Source organism: Bos mutus, chromosome 6 (genome assembly GCF_027580195.1).
Source record: "Bos mutus isolate GX-2022 chromosome 6, NWIPB_WYAK_1.1, whole genome shotgun sequence".
NCBI classification, from domain to species: Eukaryota; Metazoa; Chordata; class Mammalia; order Artiodactyla; family Bovidae; genus Bos; species Bos mutus.
In genome coordinates, this window is record NC_091622.1 from 3,906,138 (window position 1) to 3,929,258 (window position 23,121).

A 23,121-nucleotide genomic window follows, 5' to 3' on the forward strand; every position below is an offset into this window, starting at 1 on the left:
TATGTCCCTGTAAAAGAATTAATAAAAGCCAGTGGCAGTGGAGCTAAATCCTAAAACATTTCAGAAAATAAGTGAATAATGTGGTTCTGGGCTTTGATGAAACACTAAACATATGACTGCACTACATTTTGAGTTTATTCTGGCACAGTGAGAGGCAGTAACAACAACAGCAATGATTCACTCAATGAATAGTGCTGCTTTGTCTAATTTCCATAGGAGAAATTATTCAACCCGTGAAAAGACAATCCATTTTTGTTTGTAGTCTCATTGCAATATGTGTAATAACATTTGGTTGGTGTGACAATGTGTCCGTGAAAGTTGACGATTGGTACTGCAATGCAAAAGCTATTTCATTTTTTACCTTTAAAGAATTACGGGGTCTTTAAATTAAATTTTATTCCTGTAGGCTGCATCCCTCACATAGAAACCAGTTGTGTAAGTTCCCATATCTTCATTTGAGATGCTGGTTTCCTAATATGCGATCACAAAGTTGTACTCATAGATTATTCCACCTAATAATTACAGTTGACAATTATTATGGTAATATAAAAATAATTTAACAGACCATCAACCAAAAGGTCATTTTGGCATTTAACTTGAGGGACTAGTTCCATATGGTGAATAGACATTTATGCTAAATAGTTAAAACAAATTAAGTCCTTGCTTAATTTAAGAGAATCTATTAAATAACCTCATCCCTTTCTCCAGAAATGTGATTCATAATTAGATAATTATAATATCTAGATAGATAATTAGATAATTGATAATTAGAACATGAGTATCGTCACTGTCAGTTAATTCAAATACAGATCCAATAAGTATATTTCTCATCTCCAAATTCATTTGAAATGCTATTTAAAACTGCATGGTATTTGCACTTTAACATTTAGAAGGTACAAATAAAAATCTTAGAAGAGATTACCATTCCTGTATAAATGCAATGAATTGAGCTATTTTAGATGCTGATGAATCCCCTTGGGCAAGATATCTAGTCAAAAACCTAAGTTTTTCTATCTATGTAATAGGAAATACAAAGGCTGTGCAATGGGAAAAATAAAGAATAGTGAAAAATCTGGTTTAAGACTCAACATTAAAAAAACCAGTATCATGGCATCCAGTCCCATCATTCCATGGCAAATGATGAAGAAAAAAAGGAAACAGTGACAGACTTTATTTTCTTGGGCTCCAAAATTACTGCAGATGGTGACTGAAGCCTTGAAATTAAAAGACTCTTGCTCCTTGAAAGAAAAGCTATGACCAACCTAGATAGCAAAAAGCAGAGACATTACTTTGCTGACAAAGTTTCATCTGGTCAAAGCTATGGTTTTTCTAGTAGTCATGTATGGATGTGAGAGTTGGACTATAAAGAAAGCTAAGTGCCAAGGAATTGATGCTTTTGAACTGTGGTATTGGAGAAGACTCTTGAGAGTCCCTTGGACTGCAAGGAGATCAAACCAGTCCATCCTAAAGGAAATCAGTCCTGGATATTCATTGGAAGGACTGATGCTGAAGCTGAAGCTCCAATACTTTGGCCACCTGATGCGAAGAGCTGACTCATTTGAAAAGACCCTGATGCTGGGAAAGACTAAGGGCAGGAGGAGAAGGGGATGACAGGATGAGATGGTTGGATGGCATCACTGACTTGATGGACATGAGTTTGAGTAAGCTCCAGTAGTTGGTGATGGATGTGGAAGCCTGGCTTGCTGCAGTTCATGTGGTCGCAAAGAATCAGACACAACTGAGTGACTGAACAGAAATGAAGGCTGTTCTGTTAATTAAAAATACATATACACAATATAAAATATGTATAAACTTAGAGAATACTATTATATACATCCCTGGAGAAGAGAACAGCTGGCCACTCCACTATTCTTGACTGGAGAATTACATGGACATTATAGTCCATGGGGTCTCAAAGAGTTGGACATGACTGAGCAACTTTCACTTTCACAGTATATACATATTATATATGTGTATAAAGTATGCAAAAATTTCAGAGTTGAATGTGAATCTGAATTAAACTTACTTCTAATAAAGTCAATGTTTTTATCTTTTCCTGAGCATATTCTTTGCCGCAAGCTGTGTGGTGCTTAATGGCTCATTCGTGTCCTACTCTTTGAGACCCCATGCACTGTAGCCTTCCAGGCTCCTCTGTTCATGGGGATTCTCCAGGCAAGGATACTGGAGTGGGTTGCCATGCCCTCTTCCAGGGGTTTGTCCCAACCCAGAGATGGAACCCAGGTCATTGCAGGCAGATTCTTTATGGTCTGAGCCACCAGGGAAGTCCAAGAGTTCTGGAGTGTGTACTCTATCCCTTTGACAAGGAATCTTCCTCATCTAGGAATTGAACCAGAGTCTCCTGCATTGCCAGCAGATACTTTACCAGGTGAGCTACTAAAGAAGCCCTCTTTGTAGCATGGGAAAGTGTAATAGGCATGGATTCAAGAGTAAAATTTACTAGAATAATAAACTTGGACAAGTTACCTCTTTCCTCTGCTGCAGGAAGGTTTAAATGAATTGTTAAAATGTCGGGTGCTCAGATCCATTCCCGGTACACAGTATGTATTCAACAAACACTAGCTTTTATTGTATTGATTTCCCACCTCTGCGTTGCCAAGGGAGAAAGTACACTTACATCTTGTTTCCTTCTCAAAGAATGTTTTTTGACACACAGCCCCTCTTCACTAGGAAGTTTCACTGTCCTCTCAAAGGAAGCCACCTTCATGGGGCCCCTGAATTATTACAGCCTTCATACATAAGACTACATGTTGGATATTAGAGTTGAACAAAGTACACAAAATATTCAGTTAATTTCGCTACCTATAGAAAGTTTTCCAGCAGGCAGGTAACTAGATGTGAGCAAAGAAAGGGGAATATGGGCCAGGAAGCCAGAAACCACACATCTTGTAAACAGGAGGGGTCCATGGGCAGACAAAGAAAAGCAGGAACCTTCAGACTGATAGGAAACCACACATTTTGGGGTGATATGGTCTTGGAGCAGACGAATAAAGGAGGAGAAAGTCTGGAATCTCCACATCTGGATGTAACCTGCTGCTCATTATGCTCTCATTACAATAAAATTAACCTTGCAGGTAAGTTCCCCTCAGGCACCGAAGCCATGTCACTTCTGATCTAAGCTAAAAAAGGACAAAAATCCCTTCTCCTCTTGGGAAGATGGAGCTGGGATGAAAGTCAGAGAATATGACATGTAAGCACTCTTTTCCCAGTGAATATTCTGCACCTTCATTTGTATGCCCCTCCTAACCAGCCTGCCAAAGAAACCCAGGGCAGCTGCTTACCCATTTCCCCACACTCCCTGTAAGAGCATACTCTACATATATACAATGGAATAGTATTCCGCCATGAAAAAGAATAAATAATGCCATCTGCAAAAGTATAGATAGACCTAGAGATTTTTATACAGAATGAAGAAAGTCAGATGCAGAAAGAGAAATATGATATCACTTATACTTGGAATCAATAAAAAAAAAAAGAGGGTACAAATGAACTTATTTACAAAACAGAAGAAGTTGAGGGATGGACATAAAAAAACAAAACAAACAAACAGACAAAAATTATGGTTACCAGGAGATAAAAGGAAGGAGAGAGAAATTTGGAGATCGGGATCAACATACACACACTATTATATATAAGGTAGCACAGGGAAATTTACTGAGTACTCTGTAATCCCCTATATGGTAAAAGACTCTAAAAGAGAGTGGATATATGTGTATGTAAAACTGATTCACATTGCTGTACACCAGAAACTAACACAATATTAAAAATTAACTATACCTCAATAAAATTAAAATAAAAATATTAATGAATCCTCACTTTACTTTCTTGACATCTCTCTCATTTCTGACTTATTTCTCTGACAGGAGCCTAACATTCACCAGGAACAAAAATATTGTCTTGTTTTAGGTCAAGTGTATTTCTCTAACTCAATTCCTGAAGATGGTTCTGTTTACTATTTGTATAAAATGTATTTTTAAAAGTAAACAAAATACAGGAGTGTAATTTTCACATGATAAATGGCTTATCATGGGTGCTCTCTCCTCCCTGCAACCGTCTTCTTCATATTTCCAACTCTCTGTGGTCTTTGGGGAACTTGAACTCCTACAGCTGGGCCAATGACACCTAAGGGCTCTCCTAACACCCTATGTTGACTCCCTATCCTATCAAACTTTTAACCTATTCATTTATTTGTTTTGCTCACTAATTTCCTGAAGATGAGGACTATCTTTTTTCCAATACTATATATTTATTGCATAGAACAGTGCTTCACACACAGCTGACTTTCAATAGAGAGTGGTTAAATGAATAAATAAGGATACATTGTAAACTGCTTGAAAACTGTAATTCACATAGTTCTGAATCACTCATTCCCTAGTGATTTATTTATCCTTACTTCATTCCATGATAGCAGAAAGTTCTGGAGTCCCAAACTGTAACTCAACAATATACAGCCCTGGAGGCCAAACAATTCATTCATCAGGCAGTGCAAATAACACAGTGATGAATTAGTAGAGCAGTTGCTCTAGGTTAGTATCATATATCATATGATGTAACTGTCAAGTGTTTATATGAAGAAAATGTGCTCTGTGAAGTAGCATAGAACTCAGGATTCTTGTTCTAGCACTTTTCTAATCTTTCTGGACCTAGTTTCTCTGTCTGTGTCTTGAGAACAGCAGACCTGCTTTCAGGGTTACCAGGACATCTAAATTTATCAGCACAGAACAGGAATTAAAAATGTTCTAATCATATTATTGGTAATTGTGTTTTGAGATATAAATGTTTCTGTGAGCTCTATCCTATTTGTCTCTTGATTAGGGAGATTATTGCTCAGATTCTTCAGGACCACTCTGACATGTTCCATTTATTTCCAGGTACAATTTTTGTTCTGAGGCAAAAACAAGCTGATTTGACAAATAGGACATTGATTTGTCCTGCCTGTCCCCTTTCTATAAAACATGACAACACTCCACAAAAACCAACACAAAGAACACATTGGGTCACTCGTGTGTGGAGAGAAAGAAGGCACCCCAATTCCGCACATGCCCATTTGGGTGCACATAATAATGATCATTGGGTGTCAGATAATTAAATTGGGATATTAGGAAATCAGGGTGTTCCAAATAGTACTAATTGTAGAATTAAACAACTATTGAGAATTAAATGTCTTTTTGAGGTGCTCACAATTTAATTTATATCTAAACGAAATGGATAGACATGACATATTTTGATAAAGAACAGCTCTGAACATGATCTCGTGACTAATTCTGTAGAGGAAAAGATTTCTTCCTCTAAGGAGCATTTTAAGATCAATCATTACTATTGTGAATAATGATGTTTTGACATTGTTCAGTAACTATACAATTAAAGTTAATGTATGACTTTAAACTGCATGGTGAATGTAACCTTTCTTCATGATGTGACATTTAAAGCACCAGTCTTCCCCTTTGCATTTTTCAATTCAGTCTGTTTCCATAACAACCATTGGGATATATTTTTAATGATTTACTTACTTACAAAAATCAAAGCTTTTGAAAGGCATGGTGTCTTTTATTCCATTTCCCTTTTTTATAATTATTCTAAGAAATCATTTAATAGTGAATAAAAGCAATAACTGAAATGATCAAATGTGAAAGAATCAAAAAGAGGAAGAAAATGAAGTTAAAAAAAGGCACTCCTGAAAACTCGATCTGCCCTGACTTTTATTTTCCAAATGTATAAAGGCCATCGCACTATAAGCAGGTATGGAAATAAATAAGGGTGATTCCTATGGAAAATAAGTCAATAGTTTCAATGAGAAATTTAACATACTCAAACTTCTCTTTTTATTTACCTTTTCTTTGGTTTCTAAGAGAGGTTATGTTTGTGGGGCAATATCAGTTCATTTGCTATAGGCAGATATATGATTTTCTTCAGCCTGGTAAGTAAAAATAGACTAAGGGGATACTTGGAAAGAAAGAAGTTGAGGAAGATGACTGGTAAATAGTAATTGAAAAATGGTTAATTTATCATTTAATTATTAATACAGACATATTAATTCTTAATATGGGTACATTTGCATTTCATTGTCTCATGCATTGGGGAAGCTATATGCAATATTTTAAATTCTTTCTTTTTTTTTTAAATTGAGGTTTAGTCACTTCACAAATGTTGTGTTAGTTTCTGCTGTACACCAAAGTGAATTAGCCATATGTATACACAATGCTATGTTTATCACCACAGAGTACTGGGTAGAATTCCTTACCTACTGTATAGCCAGGGAATTCTACTCAGTGCTCATAGTAATGTATATATTGGACTTCCCTGTAGCTCAAATGGTAAAGAATCTGCCTGCAATGCAAGAGACCCAGGTTTGATCCATGAGTCAGAAAGATCCTCTGGAGAGAGGAATGGCAATCCTCTCCAGTATTCTTGCCTGAAGAATCCCATGGAGTGGGAGCCTGGCGGGCTACAGTCACAAAGAGTCAGACGTGACTGAAGTGACTTAGCACAAACATTCAATATATTCTAATCAATTCAAACAACATCATTGCTAAAGTTACTAATACAAGGCAAGTAATTTAAAACATGTTAATTTTGAATACAAAATCCTACTAGACTTGGGTGAGATTATTTTCAATAGCACATGATCTTCACTCCACCTCATTATTACAAGTTATTATTCATTATTTACTGCACCTCATTATTAGAAGTTTTGGCATGAAAGTGTCTGAATTTATAGCTAATTGGAAAAATCTTGGGATTTAAAATCAGACAGATATCTGAGTCACCAATTCTTTCTTACTTGCCACCAAGGTGAATTATTTCACTTTTTAAAAAATAATACACTATCTTCCCTTGCAATGTGCCAACACTATCAACTTCTTAAAATGGGTTTGGTATATAAATAACCTAGACACTAGAAGTCCTTGGTCGCTATGATTTGGAGTAATTTGTTAACCTCTTAATAACATCTCCATTTCATTATGTATTTGAGTAATTATACTATGTATAATTCAGTATGATTGCAAATTATAATGACACAATGGACATAAATATTGTTTGAAAATTATATTACAAATATGTACCTTATTAAAATTATATATATATAATTATATATATATATATTTGTTTTTATCTAGAAGCAAATACCTCATTGCAAATCACGTACACAGGATAGAAAATGTGCCCTGAGCAGATGAATACGTGTTTTAAAGTGGCAAATCACTTCATCTAACACATAGATTGTTACTTTGCCCTTTTCTACCTAACTGTAGACTATTTATAGCCTTAAAGTTCAGTTCAGTTCAGTCGTTCAGTCGTGTCCAAATCTTTGCAACCAACCCCATGGATTGCAGCACGCCAGGCTTCCCTGTCCATTACCAACTCCTGGAACTTACTCAAACTCGTGTCCATCGAGTCAGTGATGCCATCCAACCATCTCATCCTCTGTTGTCCCCTTCTCCTCCTGACCTCAATCTTTCCCAGCATCAGGGTCTTTTCTAGCGAGTCCACTCTTCGCATCAGGTAGCCAAAGTATTGGAGCTTCAGCTTCAGCATCAGTCCTTCCAATGCATATTCAGGACTGATTTCCTTTAGGATTGACAGATTTGATCTCTTTGTAATCCAAGGGACTCCCAAGTCCACACCACAATGGACTTCTCCACTTCTCCAACTTCTCCACTTCTCCAACACCACAGTTAAAAAGCATCAATTCTTTGGCTGTCAACTTTCTTTATAGTCCAACTCTCACATCCATACATGACTACTGGAAAAACCATACCTTTGACTAGACGGACCTTTGTTGGCAAAGTAATGTCTCTGCTTTTTAATACGCCGTCTAGGTTGGTCACAGATTTTCTTCCAAGGAGCAAGCATCTTTTAATTTCATGGCTGCAGTCACCATTTGCAGTGATTTTGGAGCCCCCCCAAATTAAACTTTCTCACTGTTTCCATTGTTTCCCCATCTATTTGCCATGAAGTGATTGGACTGGGTGGCGTGAGCTTAGTTTTCTGAATGTTAAGTTTTAAGCCAACTTTTTCACTCTCCTCTTTCACTTTTATCAAGAGGCTCTTTAGGTTTTAAAGAGCCATCACTAATTATAGAAAAGTAACTTTCCATGGAGTCGTTGATGACTTCCCAAAATGACATTTTTTGATCTCCCTATTTTGAATTCCATAGATTCTTAAACTTTATTCCCATAAAGTATCTCACCTTCTTATTTTAGTTTCTTATTGCTTCAGTTTCCTTTTCTCTCATTTTGAATCTAATGTTGAACTCTTTTTGATTCAGGAATTGCTTAAGGGTAAGACCCTGATGCTGGGAAAGATTGAAGGCAAAAGCAGAAGAGAGAGGCAGAGGATGAGATGGTTAGACAGCATCACCAACTCAATGGATGTGAATTTGAACAAACTCTCAGAGATAGTGAAGAACAGGGAAGCCTGGCATGGGTTTGCAAAAAGTCAGACACGACTTTGTGACTGAACAGTAACAAGGTAGTCAATATAAGGTATTTTTTGTTTTGTTTTTAGCATGGAAATTTGTATTATAATAAATTTGAAGTATTTCTTCCCTGCCTGTCATACAAGAGGTTTTCTCATCCCACTGGTTACAATTACAAAGATGGTTGCTTAATAAGCATCTCTCAAACCCTTCAATAATCTTTAAACTTAAGAAATTTTAGGCTAAGTAAGCATTTTCTGAATTTAGAAAGCAGAGGATCTGAACTGCCTTATGGATAAAAAAATTAAAAAGCTATTTTTTCCAATTAGTTAGTTATTGAGGATACAATGGTGAAACTGACCATAGTTATATCAGCCAATGCAGGGAAGAAAATAATATATCAGACACAAATACTTATGACATTATAATGAAATGGCCATATTTGTCTTTATGCCACATTATAATGTATTATTATCTCATTTACAATTTTTGTATTTAGCCAAATGTATACAATTCAAATAATGACCTTTCTCCCCCAACCGAGGGACAGGAGAGCAGCCATCTGGATTTAGACTCCTTGGACTGATGGAAACCTAGCTTCAGCTCAGTCACTTTGGGCAAGCTTTAAATTTGTCTATAACTCAATTTTTTTGTCCACAAAACAGGCATAATGATCATGCCTACCTCATCAGTCCTTGTAATGTTACAAATGAGATGATGTATGAAATGCTTAGAAAAGTTCCCAGCAAATAATAATCAGTTATATCCTCTTCATCCTCCTTTTCGTCCTTCCCTGTCTCCTCCCTTCCTCCTCCTCCTCATCATGTTTAGATGGAGTATGATTTGTGCAGAAAAACTTCAAATGCTCTGATGACAACAGAGGGTACTAGTATTATTATATAATAACAATAAAAGCCTGGTTTTACGAATTGAAATTCAGGACAAAAGTGCTACCATTCAGAGCAGAATCCAACCGTGGTAGAGGCTGACAGTGCTCTCAGTTTCCCTGTTTGGGTCATATAAGAAAGCTTTCTTTCCCATCATTCTGACAGGTACACTGGGTATGTCATTGGTTCCAGTCCATGTTGCCAAGATACAATGATATATCTAAACGTTACCATGTATCTCTATGATTATCTATTTATGCTCTGTTCCTTATCTAATAAACTCACTCCAAGGCCTATGTTAAAGACGTAGAGATGGGAGACATGTTTAAGACATGTCAGGAAGATCCCTGAAGAAGGAAATGGCAATCCACTCCAGTATTCTTGCCTAGAGAATCCCATGGACAGAAAAGCCTGGCGGGCTACAGTCCATGGGGCTGCAAGAGTCAGACACAACTTGGCAACTAAATCACCAACCAACCACCACCAGACATGTTTAAGACATGAGAGGGGAGGAGCATAGATCTCTGCATTCATTGTTGGAGGATCAAATGTTCTGTATCAGACTGAGTAATGAGTGAAAGCTTTTGAAATTTCTGAGTTTGTTGAAGCTTCTATTCTTAATTTTCTCTACTGATTACTAAGTTAATACCACCCAGCTTTAAATGCATTCTTCTATATTCTGTTCCAAGATGCTGAAGTTGGGAGCTTTTAAACCAGATGTCTCCTTTGACATTTACTTCTTGGTCAGGTCCTGCCAATACTAGTACTAAAAGATCTTCAGGTCAATAAATATGGTGAGTTATAGAACTATGAGCTAATACAATATTATTGGTTTAAGCCATTAGTTTATGACAATGTTATGCAGCTATAGAAAACTAACACAATTGACTTGTCTTTAATTTTATATAAATATTTCTAAAGCTCTACAGTTATATAAGCTATTTTTAAAGTTTTAATAAACGTATTTTATCAAATTAAAGAATGCTGTTTCTGTTTTTCATTTATAATTCTTTAAGTTAAAAATCAATGTAGATATAGGTTTAGTAATTTTTCTGAAACTGTAATAGAACCATATGGTGTTTCTCTATTAATAGTAAAACTAATATGTAATTTAAAAAATAATAAATAACAGAAATCAAAAGACAGGAGGAGAGAGAAGACTCTTTTTCTGTAGCATATTCCAGCAAGGCTTCTTTGAGTCAGCAATGGAAGGTGGGTCCAGTCTCTACGTTTTTTTCTTTTGTCTTGTTCTGTTTTTTTTTTTTTTTTTTTCACACTCCCTGAATTAGTTTTACTGCACCAACTCCTTTTTCCCACTTGAATATATAAGGATTACATTCCTTTCAGGAATATTGGTCCTAAATCCTCAGGGTCCTTCCTCTGAGCTACAAGTTTCCTACACCAGTTGAGAAGTTAAGAACTGGACATCTTCTTGAAGTTGGGTATAGTTCTGAGAGGTCTCAGTCAACATTTTAGATTCTAGTAACTCTAGCCTCCTGTCTGTGTTACTCTTTTGTACAGGTGGTTGCTAGTTCTCGCAATACTAAACTTGTACAAATTTCTGACATTTTAAGTCTTCCAGTAGCAGATTCCATAGCTCATCAGGCACTCTATCTATCAGATCTACGCCCTTAAATCTATTTCTCACTTCCCCTGTATAATCATAAGGGATTTGATTTAGGTCATACCTGAATGGTCTAGTGGTTTTCCCTACTTTCTTCAATTTAAGTCTGAATTTGGCAATAAGGAGTTCATGGTCTGAGCCACAGTCAGCTCTTGGTCTCATTTTTGCTGACTGTATAGAGCTTCTCCAGCTTTGGCTGCAAAGAATATAATCAATCTGATTTCAGTGTTGACCATCTGGTGATGTCCATGTATAGAGTCTTCTCTTGTGTTGTTGGAACAAGGTGTTTGCTATGACCAGTGTATTTTCTTGTCAAAACTCTATTAGTCTTTGCCCTGCTTCATTCTGTAGTCCAAGGCCAAATTTGCCTGTTACTCCAGGTGTTTCTTGACTTCCTACTTTTGCATTCCAGTCCCCTATAATGAAAAGGACATCTTTTTTGGGTGTTAGTTCTAAAAGGTCTTGTAGGTTTTCATAGAACCGTTCAACTTCAGCTTCTTCAGCTTTACTGGTTGGGGCATAGACTTGAATTACTGTGATATTGAATGGTTTGCCTTGGAAATGAACAGAGATCATTCTGTCGTTTTTGAGATTGCATCCAAGTACTGCATTTCAGACTCTTTTGTTGACCATGATGGCTACTCCATTTCTTCTGAGGGATTCCTGCCCACAGTAGTAGATATAATGGTCATCTGATTTAAATTCACCCATTCCAGTCCATTTCAGTTCGCTGATTCCTAGAATGTCGACATTCACTCTTGCCATCTCTTGTTTGACCACTTTCAATTTGCCTTGATTCATGGACCTGACATTCCAGGTTCCTATGCAATATTGTTCTTTACAGCATCGGACCTTGCTTCTATCACAAGTCACATCCACAGCTGGGTATTGTTTTTGCTTTGGCTCCATCCTTTCATTCTTTCTGGAGTTATTTCTCCACTGATCTCCAGTAGCACATTGGGCACCTACTGACCTGGGGAGTTTCTTTTTCAGTATCCTACCATTTTGCCTTTTCATACTGTTCATGGGGTTCTCAAGGCAAGAATACTGAAGTGGTTGCCATTCCCTTCTCCAGTGGACCACATTCTGTCAGATCTCTCCACCATGACCCGCCCATCTTGTGTTGCCCCATGGGCATGGCTTAGTTTCATTGAGTTAGACAAGGCTGTGGTCCTAGTGTTATTAGACTGACTAGTTTTCTGTGAGTATGGTTTCAGTGTGTCTGCCCTCTGATGCCCTCTTGCAACACCTACCGTCTTACTTGGGTTTCTCTTACCTTGGGTGTGGTGTCTTTTCACGGCTGCTCCAGCAAAGCGCAGCCAATGCTCCTTACCTTGGATGAGGGATATCTCCTCACCACCGCCCTTCCCGACCTTCAACATGGGATAGCTCCTCTAGGCCCTCCTGTGCCTGTGCAGCCATGGCGTGGGGTAGCTCCTCCCGCCCGCCACCCCTGGCCTCAGGCTTAAGGGTGTGGGGTATCTCCTCCTGCCTGCCGCCCCTGGCCTCCAACACGGGGTAACTCCTCTCGTCACGGCCCCTGACCTCGGACGCTGGGGATCTCCTCTCGCCACCCCTCTGGCCTCGGGCATGGGGTAGCTCTTCCCACCCACTGCCCCTGGCCTCAGGCTTAAGGGCATGGGGTATCTCCTCTCGGCCGCCCCCCCGACCTCGGACGTGGGGTATCTCCTCTTGGCCGTTCCTGCGCCATCGCAATCTGGCACTCTCGGCCGCTGCCCCTGACCTCGGACAAAAAGATCTTTCGACCCAGATAATCACGATGGTATGATCACTGATCTAGAGCCAGACATCCTGGAATGTGAAGTCAAGTGGGCCTTAGAAAGCATCACTACAAACAAAGCTAGTGGAGTTGATAGAATTCCAATTGAACTATTTCAAATCCTGAAAGATGATGCTGTGAAAGTGCTGCACTCAATATGCCAGCCAATTTGGAAAACTCAGCAGTGGCCACAAGACTGGAAAAGGTCAGTTTTCATCCCAATCCCAAAGAAAGGCAATGCCAAAGAATGCTCAAACTACCGCACAATTGCACTCATCTCACACGCTAGTAAAGTAATGCTTAAAATTCTCCAAGCCACGCTTCAGCAATATGTGAACCGTGAACTTCCTGACGTTCAAGCTGGTTTTAGAAAAGGCAGAGGGACCAGAGATCAAATTGCCAACATCCGCTGGATCATCAAAAAAGCAAGAGAGTTCCAGAAAAACATCTATTTCTGCTTTTTGACTATGCCAGAGCCTTTGACTGTGTGGATCACAATAAACTGTGGAAAATTCTGAAAGAGATGGGAATACCAGACCACCTGATCTGCCTCTTGAGAAATTTGTATGCAGGTCAGGAAGCAACAGTTAGAACTGGACATGGAACAACAGACTGGTTCCAAATAGGAAAAGGAGTACGTCAAGGCTGTATATTGTCACCCTGTTTATTTAGCTTATATGCAGAGTACATCATGAGAAATGCTGGACTGGAAGAAACAAAAGCTGGAATCAAGAATGCTAGGGGAAATATCAATAACCTCAGATATGCAGATGACACCACCCTTATGGCAGAAAGTGAAGAGAAACTAAAAAGCCTCTTGATGAAAGTGAAAGTGGAGAGTGAAAGAGTTGGCTTAAAGCTCAACATTCAGAAAACGAAGATCATGCCATCCGGTCCCATCACTTCATGGGAAATAGATGGGGAAACAGTGGAAACAGTGTCAGACTTTATTTTTCTGGGCTCCAAAATCACTGTAGATGGTGACTGCAGCCATGAAATTAAAAGACGCTTACTCCTTGGAAGGAAAGTTATGACCAACCTAGATAGCATATTGAAAAGCACAGACATTACTTTGCCAACAAAGGTTCGTCTAGTCAAGGCTATGGTTTTTCCTGTGGTCATGGATGGATGTGAGAGTTGGACTGTGAAGAAGGCTGAGCACTGAAGAATTGATGCTTTTGCACTGTGGTGTTGGAGAAGACTCTTGAGAGTCCCTTGAACTGCAAGGAGATCCAACCAGTCCTTTCTGAAGGACATCAGCCCTGGGATTTCTTTGGAAGGAATGATGCTAAAGCTGAAACTCCAGTCCTTTGGCCAGCTCATGTGAAGAGTTGACTCATTGGAAAAGACTCTGATGCTGGGAGGGATTGGGGGCAAGAGGAGACAAGGACGACAGAGGATGAGATGGCTGGATGGCATTACTGACTCGATGGACGTGAGTCTGAGTGAACTCTGGGAGTTGGTGATGGACAGGGAGGCCTGGCTTGCTGCGGTTCATGGGGTCACAAAGAGTCGGACACGACTGAATGACTGATCTGATCTGATCTGATCTGAATAGCAGATTAAATAATTTTTATATCATATTTTCTGTACAATCACAGCTTTCTGTTTTTGCTGAGTGTGCTGCAGTTTTTATAACTATCCAAATACAGAAATCAACAGCCAAAATCTGTGCTACCATAATGAAAATCACAAGTATGTGGCTTTTGTTTGATGTTTAAGCAATAGGGAGCAGGGAACTGATTTACAAATGTAGAAAGCTATTCATCTTTATGAAGTTTGGGCATAACTCTTGGCACAATCTCAAGGGTCAGAACTTAGGCCTGTTGGGCTGGTAACACTCAAACTATATTGAAAAACAAAACTTCATAATGCATGTTAACTACTATCTGCTACATTCAGCAAGGTGTTACAGGAGAAATATGAGCTCAGGAACTAAGTGGTTTGTGTGAAAGCAGATCTGACCAGAAATAGAGAGAATCCAGAAGTTTCAGGGTTTGCTGGACCCAATGTATCAGATCAGATCAGATCAGTCACTCAGTCATGTCCGACTCTTTGTGACCCCATGAACTGCAGCAAGCCAGGCCTCCCTGTCCATCACCAACTCTGAGAGTTCACTGAGACTCACATCCATTGAGTCAGTGATGCCATCCAGCCATCTCATCCTCTGTCGTCCCCTTCTCCTCTTGTCCCCAATCCCTCCCAGCATCAGAGTCTTTCCAATGAGTCAACTCTTCGCATAAGGTGGCCAAAGTACTGGAGTTTCAGCTTTAGCATCATTCCTTCCAAAGAAATCCCAGGGCTGATCTCCTTCAGGATGGACTGGTTGGATCTCCTTGCAGTCCAAGGGACTCTCAAGAGTCTTCTCCAACGCCACAGTTCAAAAGCATCAATTCTTCGGTGCTCAGCCTTCTTCTCATTCCAACTCTCACATCCATACATGACCACTGGAAAAACCATAGCCTTGACTAGACGAACCTTTGTTGGCAAAGTAATGTTCGTGCTTTTCAATATGCTATCTAGATTGGTCATAACTTTCCTTCCAAGGAGTAAGTGTCTTTTAATTTCATGGCTGCAGTCAACACCTGCAGTGGTTTTGGAACCCCAAAAAATAAAGTCTGACACTGTTTCCACTGTTTCCCCATCTATTTCCCATGAAGTGATGGGACCGGATGGCATGATCTTCGTTTTCTGAATGTTGAGCTTTAAGCCAACTTTTTCACTCTCCACTTTCACTTTCCTCAAGAGGCTTTTTAGTTCCTCTTCACTTTCTGCCATAAGGGTGGTGTCATCTGCATATCTGAGATTATTGATATTTCTTTTGGCAATGGACCCAATGTATGGCTTCTTCTAAACCCCAACTGGTAGATCTGACCTTGAAGTGAGCAACAAAGTTCCAATGAAAAGTTATATTTGAATAAAGTGACTCAAGGCTTATATGATATTTAAAGCTGACACTGAGTGTACCCTCTCAGCTGAACAAAGTATCTCTAGACAAAGATGTTGAGGATGTGGTCCTCCTGTCTACTTTTCAACATAAGATCATGAGAAAATGGCATGGATAATTGGGGATTAAAAGCAACCAAGAAAGAACTTTCATAGACACATAAACTATCAGGAAGCAAAGAGAAATCAGAACCCAAGCAGATGTCAGAGGCCTGTAGTACTAAAATACCATTTTTCCAGAAGTATGAGCTTTGAAATACTTAAGACTTAAAACAACTCTTGGCCCCGTAATTTTCCCCAAGCAGGGGGAAAAAAAATATATATATATATATATATATATATATATATATATATATATAATGTGATATGTTTCTATAGGCACTTCAAGTGTGAACAGGGACAATAACAGAAAAGGGAGAACTTCTCAGAGGGCATATCTAGAGGCTAGAGAGAAGGATGTCCAAGTGAGATCTCCTAAGGATCAGGGTCAAAGCCAATTCAAGGATCCTCCCTTACCTCTCAGTCAGAGAGAATTGATAATGTCTGTCTAGCAGGAATTGACCCCTGATTCCCATGTTCATCTGATTCTTTCTCTTTCCAAACATGAGCGCTTATTATGATTTCCTTTTTCTTACCTCTCTCCTGCATATTGGGTATGTATGTATGTTGGGAGCTGGTTGCAAGGTACAGATAATTTATTTGTAGGTGATTCACCATCACATCATTAGATGAGGATGATGAATAACCAAGGACTATGGACTTGAGCAAACTCCAGGAGATACTGAAGGACAGGGAAGCCTTGTGTGCTGCAGTTCATGGGGTCACAAAGAGCTGGACACAACTTAGCAACTGAACAATAACAACAATAATGGACTTGAATGGAATTCACTGAACAAAAGAATTTTTAGTTATCTCTCTTGGAAAGCAATGCTTCTTCTTCATGAAAGAGTGGAAACGTGACATGAATATGTGATGACCAGAGGACAGACTGTGGTAGAGATGTGCTAAGTGCTTACTAGCTCCATCTGCTTGTCCTGTCCATATGGCTTCCTGACACTCATCAGCCTCCTTTGCAGTTCAGACCTGTCTGAGGTCTATGGGACTAGGTTTTGGCCAGTGGAAGGATGCCTACACATTACAGGTTGCTCCATAATAGCTCATGCATAATGAACCACATAGCCTTTTCCTTTCCTCAGTGACCTAAGAGCTCATTTGCTTAAGAAGGCAGTATAGAAAGATGGATGGAGTCTGAACAATCAGTGAACCTTTGACAGTGAACCTCCAAGGAGAACTGCCCTAGACATGTGCACTCTGACATAAGAAATATTTTATTTTCTTAGATTTGGGGTTATGTTACAGTGACTGCAGGCTATTGCCCTAATACAGCAAGCCCTATCTTGAGAAAGAAGGATTCTAGTAATCCTAGGAGTGACATTTACTAGCTAAGTGACACTAAGAAAGTCACTTAATTTCTCTGGGCCATAAATGTAAAATATGTAAAATTTAGTACATATGTACAAAATAAAGCTAATATATGTAAAATAAAGCTAATATTAAGTTACCCAAAATTATAAGAGAAATCCAGGCTAAATGTTTTGCTCAAGATTGTTTTCTGGTTTGGATCTATGGTTCTACTAAATAAAAATTAAACACTAAAGCCACTATAATGAGATCACAGAAGTAATATATTTAATGAAAAATTTTTACCTATTGCATGATACCTACAAAGTCTGGCTTTATATATACATATTATGCAACATGTATTTTGAGTGGTGTTAACTTATGCCAAGCAGTTTTATTGAAAACATTAATTTACAAAGGAGTATATTAGAGTGAGATGAACCATTGCAGATAATGATTTCAAATAATTTATTCCCCAGAACTTTCACTGTCCAATCAAATTGCAGTTTATTTTAGTACCATCAGCCCTTTTTCCCACTGTCTAAGATGAGTGAAATTAAATAGGATTCCCACTTCTATGTTTCATCAGTTGAAAGCCTATTCCTTCCATTGGTGTCTATTTAAATTTGCTTAATAATATTTGTTCAGGATTATTATTTTTATGTAAAATTACAGAAATTATCAAATAACTCAGAAGCAAAAAGAAACATAACTTTTACATATGTTTAATTACATGTTCATCAATTAATAAATCAGGCCAATAAAAACACTTCTGTTCTTATAAATTGGTAAAACAGTAATTAAAATACAACTAACATGTCAATTAAAACTTAGAGATTGAATGGAATAATCCTTCCTTAAATCAAAATGAAATACATTGCATGCAAAATCTTAACAAAGACTTTGTAAAACCTCTTTTGCTAATAAGTTATTTTCCTAATCACTGGAAAATAAAGCTAACTGAAGCCAAACATGTAAACTTAAAGCAGAAAACAATACAAGAACGAGTATGTTATTGGTCTTCAAATAATTCTTGCAATTACTTAATTCACAATAGTGTATCAAAATTATAACTTTTAAATCCATTTAAAGACATTTTTAGAATATAGGAAAATACAGAAGGTATGATTCTGATTTTTTCATTATTTTGGATAACCCTATTTCTTTTCCTCCATTGATTTCATTAAAAAAGTGTAGAATGCAAGATATAAACTTTAAATATCTCTTTAAGGTCACTGACATAATGGATGGGCAATGTCAAAAGAAACAGAAAAAAAATGAATTGTTTAATCTGAATTAAACTCTAAATTCTGTAAAATTACAATAATTACTATCCATTAAACAACATCTATATAAACAATATCCATTGCAAAGCAGAGAACTGTTAACTTAGGAAGCCCTTCCCTCCCCACCATTCCCTCAGCATCCATTCACACAAGCCATTCGAGGTACCATTGCTACACTCACCAGTGTGGAGGCTTGCGAGGTATCAGCCCACTCCTCTGAGCCCTCTGGGGTCCGAGTGGTATTAGGAATCCTGCGAGGATTACAGGCTATTGCTTCACACCAGCCCAGCATTTTCTCCTTCCTCTTATCCCTTTTCAATTTCTGAAATCCTGAAAACAATTTACATTCCCTGAAACAGGTCACTTGCTTTAGTTGTCTGTTGTTGGAATATGTACATCATTGAAATTAAATATGCAACTGAATGAAATACCAGTGGAGACATTTTATTTTAGCCAGGGGTTATGGGGAGGAAAAGAAGGATATGCTATTAATTAAAAACCTCAGAGCCACAAGGCAATGCAAATAGTACTACTCAGAGCCTAATGTTTCACACCCCAATTTGTGACATCAAGGATCAGTTTCTAACGAGGAGTCCCTGCTCTGGAAGCTAAGAATGGACCCAGTTCCTGGTATATCTACATATTTCAGTGACATCTAAAATTTGGCATAGCTTTTCAGGTTAATGTCTGTATCTATAGATACAGAATGAATTAAATACAGACCAGTGATAAAGATCACTCATTCTGGCAGTGACATGATTAGCTCCCTCATAATAAAAAAGTGAAAGTGAAAGAGAAGTCACTCAGTTGTGTCCTACTCTTTGCGACCCCATGGACTGTAGCCTACCATAATGTAGCTCCCTCATAAAGTTCTACCAAATAAAGAAAGAGAAATTTTAGTGCAAGGATGGTAAATTTAGTATCTGACATACACCACCAGTGCAATCTATTAAAATAATAATTAAAGCATCTCACTAAATCATGAGTAAAATTGTTCCACAACTCCTTCTAGTTTTCCAGAACTTCCCATTTAGGGGACTTTATTATTTGTCTCTGAAAAAGATATATCAACAATGACTTTTAATGTAATGAAGAAAACATTGTTTTCTTGTAAAGTTTTACAGCCTAGTTTTCCACTCCACCACCCTCAGTAATTAGAAATAGTTTATTGCAGGTCTTTAGTTAAATGCATTACACTGTCAATTAAATATAAAAAATAATGTGGATTAATTATTTTTCACAGCATCCAAAGCAATTAGCAATCTGGTGGTTTATAACATTTCAGAGATTCAAAATAGCACATTTCACAGGACTAAGAAAAATAACATTAAGAAAGATTGCACTAGCAGATTGATGAGTTATTTCTGTAAATGACAAAATACTCAAGTGAAATGGATCTGGACAATGTACATAGGAAATTATTTTTAAAAACTTTCACAAAAATTAAATCTAAGATACTAAATGGATTGACTTTTTAAATAAGACTGGCAATCTCATATGAGTGAATCATTCATTTGTTGTACATGGAAATGGCGAACAGAGCTTCAAAACAATTGTTTGAATGAGCAACAAATTATTAATGCTTGCCCCTTTAAACACATTGCTTGAAATTTATTGAAAACTCTTATCTATGTATTATAAAATTTGCATACTCAACTAATTTGCATTCCATAGAGAGTAAATATTTCCACATTCTTGATGCACAATATCTTGGTTAGTCATCAGTTTTTAATTACATTTCTTGTAGTGTACTAAAAGCAAATGAAAATGAGTATATTTATTCAAAAGCAGGGAGTGAAATGATACATAATGACCAAAACAGTTTAATCAAGTACAAACAAATGTTCAACTTGTAAGTCATTTGCTATTAAAAATAATTAACTCTATAATTAAATATCATTTTAGTGCTTATAATAAAATGTTGAATTCATGCATGAATAAAAAGCATAAAAATGTGGCCCACAAAATTATATCATAAGTATCCACTCTGGGATATGTTTTTAAATGCAGCAGACTTGGTATCTCCTATTCAGTTTCTGAGACTAAACACAACAATTTAATTTCATTTGCAGGCTTTTCTCATAGTAGTGATGGTGTTTGTAGCTATGTTCCTCCTTATTCAATCAACATTAATCCTAAAGCATTTTTTGAGTCCTTATTATATTGCAGCTACTGAAGTATGCATGGAAAAGCCATAAGAAGAGGCTTATTTTCATTTTGAGTTGATTCAATGCAATATTCTCAAGGATTTTAAAATCCAAGCATAACTAGCATCTTCCAGACTCTCTAATTTTTAAAACTTGTATATATATTTGCTCAACTTTAAGTGACTGCTTGCCCCCTTTGATCTTAGAAGTCCTTGTTGAACTTGGTTTTCTGCAAATAATTTTTTCTGAATTGTTTGGTTAAATAAATCATTGTGACGGGGTTATTAAACTTGGGTTATGCCTGCTGATGTAGTATAATAAGCTATATTATATTAAATAATATTATATATAATATAACAATATTATTACTATATTATAAATATAATAAACTCCTCAGTTTAAGGAGTTTTTTGCATGTAACACATTATCTTAATTCTAGAATGATTAAATAGGTTAATTCATCTAAGAGGTTAGAATATACACTTTTTACCTAAATAATGTGTTCATAATAATCATAGAATATTTACCATGGACACTGTCCTGTCTGTTGTGGGAAAACAGAAAAGAAACATAAAGTCAGAGCTTGAAAGATTGGAAAGCTTCTCATTAAACTTGGACATATTCAGAAGAAAGTTCACAAAGAAAATTAAAAGTGTGAAATGACCAGAACAATCTAACTAGAGAGTGTCACTTCAGTATTTTATTATATGAATGAACAATGTGTGAGATTATAAGAAAGGCCTCTGATGGTTACATTCCTACATCTGGACATTTACATCATCTTATTAAAGTTTTGTCTAATCATGTGCTCAGTATAATATGCATTCACTCACATTACCAGTTATCTTAGAGTCAAAGAATCATATCTGAAAGAAACCAATCTTTAAACTGCACCAAAGGAAGCAGCTTGGGTGTAGGTGAGTTGAGAGAGAGAGAGACAAGAATGAAAGATGTGCTGTACCACTTCATCCCATAAATTCCTGTGGGGAAGTGACTGACAGTCACTAAAGACTATATCTTCTGTTATCACAAAACACTCAGACTTGAGGTTACACTTCAGAACAGTGTTTTTGGGAACATTGATGACAACATACAAATTCCAGAAAGTTTAGGTGATAGGTTTGAGATAACTAATGGGTTAATAATGTTGATTGCTGAGCCTCTGAGGACCAGTAATATTCCTGCACAGGTCTGTAGCACTCATCGTATTCTTAAGTGTAAGGACGTAATGTCAGTCAGAAGTGTAGGAGGTAGGAAGAATAAAAGCAAAGCAGGCCCCGGCAAGGGCTGCAAAATAAATTTATAATTATTGATAAACTGAATGCTATAAGGCATGAAGACTTGGAACGAGTCCAGACGGAACAGTTCATAGTTTTGAAAACAAGATATGATCCTGGGGTTGGACTGTTTCTCAACTGGTGTCTCAGAGTCACATGTTTTACATATCTGGTGGAAAAATCTATAGATAAGAATATTAGTCTTAGTTACTGATTTTTTATTGATTACTGTTTCTTAATTGCTGCTACTGCTGCTGCTAAATCGCTTCAGTCGTGTCCGACTCTGTGCAACCCCATAGACGGCAGCCCACGAGGCTCCCCAGTCCCTGGAATTCTCCAGGCAAGAACACTGAGTGGGTTGCCATTTCCTTCTCCAATGCACAAAAGTGAAAAGTGAAAGTGAAGTCGCTGAGTCTTGTCCGACTCTTCACGACTCCATGGACTGCGGCCCACCAGGCTCCTCCATCCATGGGATTTTCCAGGCCAGAGTTCTGGAGTGGGGTGCCATTGCCTTCTCCTGTTTCTTAGTTACTCAATGGTTAATGATCACTTTGTTCTTTGGCCCTGAAGACTACATGAGTTATAGCTTAACTCCCCGCATATTCTTTCTTCACTGCTGAAAGTGTGATAAAGCTGGCTTGGATTCAATTTCAGCACCTTCGCCTTGGAGAGGTGTTTGTTCCCTGATTCTCGCTTCTCACTGTGTCTTGTGAATTTGCTTCTCACTGTGTCTTCACTTTTCAATTCTTGTGTCTCGTTTCTCATTCTCTTGCCCTATTATGCTTTTGGAAACTCTGCTTGTCGAGCCAGTCTTGACATGAAGGGTAGACAAATTATGGACATTTCTAATTAACCCTAATTCACTTTAAACTCTAAGTATCATTAGTAATATGTCAGAATGGAAAAGTGATCGATCATTAAGTATTCATGTTAATTTCCATCTAACCTCTGAACCAAGCTAATATGAGACACAGCAATGAGGAACCTATATAATGATCACAGGAAATTGAGATTTAATTAAGCTTACTTTTTAATATGCTTACACCTAGGAGACATTTAATTTAATAAATATAAGCACAGTGCATTTTCTGTGAACTAAATTGACAAATTAAAATTAGGTAGAAAAAATGCAAGGTAATTGCATATATGTCATAGAAAGTAATTTACTTTTAATTCAGGAAACATTTACTAAACACTTGTGCCATATACTGTGCTTGGAACTATTGGTAAAAGGAATAAAGGAATCTGGAGGGAATTCCTGGTGTTTGAGTGGTTAAAATTTCACCTTCCAATGCAGGGGGGTGTGGGTACAATCCTGAAGGGGGTGTGGGTACAA

The 23,121-nt window shown here is 37.5% G+C and overlaps 1 protein-coding gene across 1 annotated transcript in view; it reads right to left on the bottom strand.

Moving 5' to 3' along the window:
• The window catches only part of MARCHF1 (membrane associated ring-CH-type finger 1), a 479,021-nt gene extending 458,908 nt beyond the window's left edge, over window positions 1–20,113 (bottom strand). Inside the window, exons 1-2 of the mRNA XM_070371927.1 lie at window positions 20,019–20,113; window positions 18,543–18,691 (exon numbers count right to left, since the gene is read on the bottom strand). Of these exons, the coding sequence (XP_070228028.1) occupies window positions 18,543–18,691; window positions 20,019–20,028 (159 nt within the window). The 5' untranslated portion in view covers window positions 20,029–20,113. The remainder of the gene's footprint in view (window positions 1–18,542; window positions 18,692–20,018) is intronic.
• Between the last annotated feature and the right edge of the window lie 3,008 nt (window positions 20,114–23,121).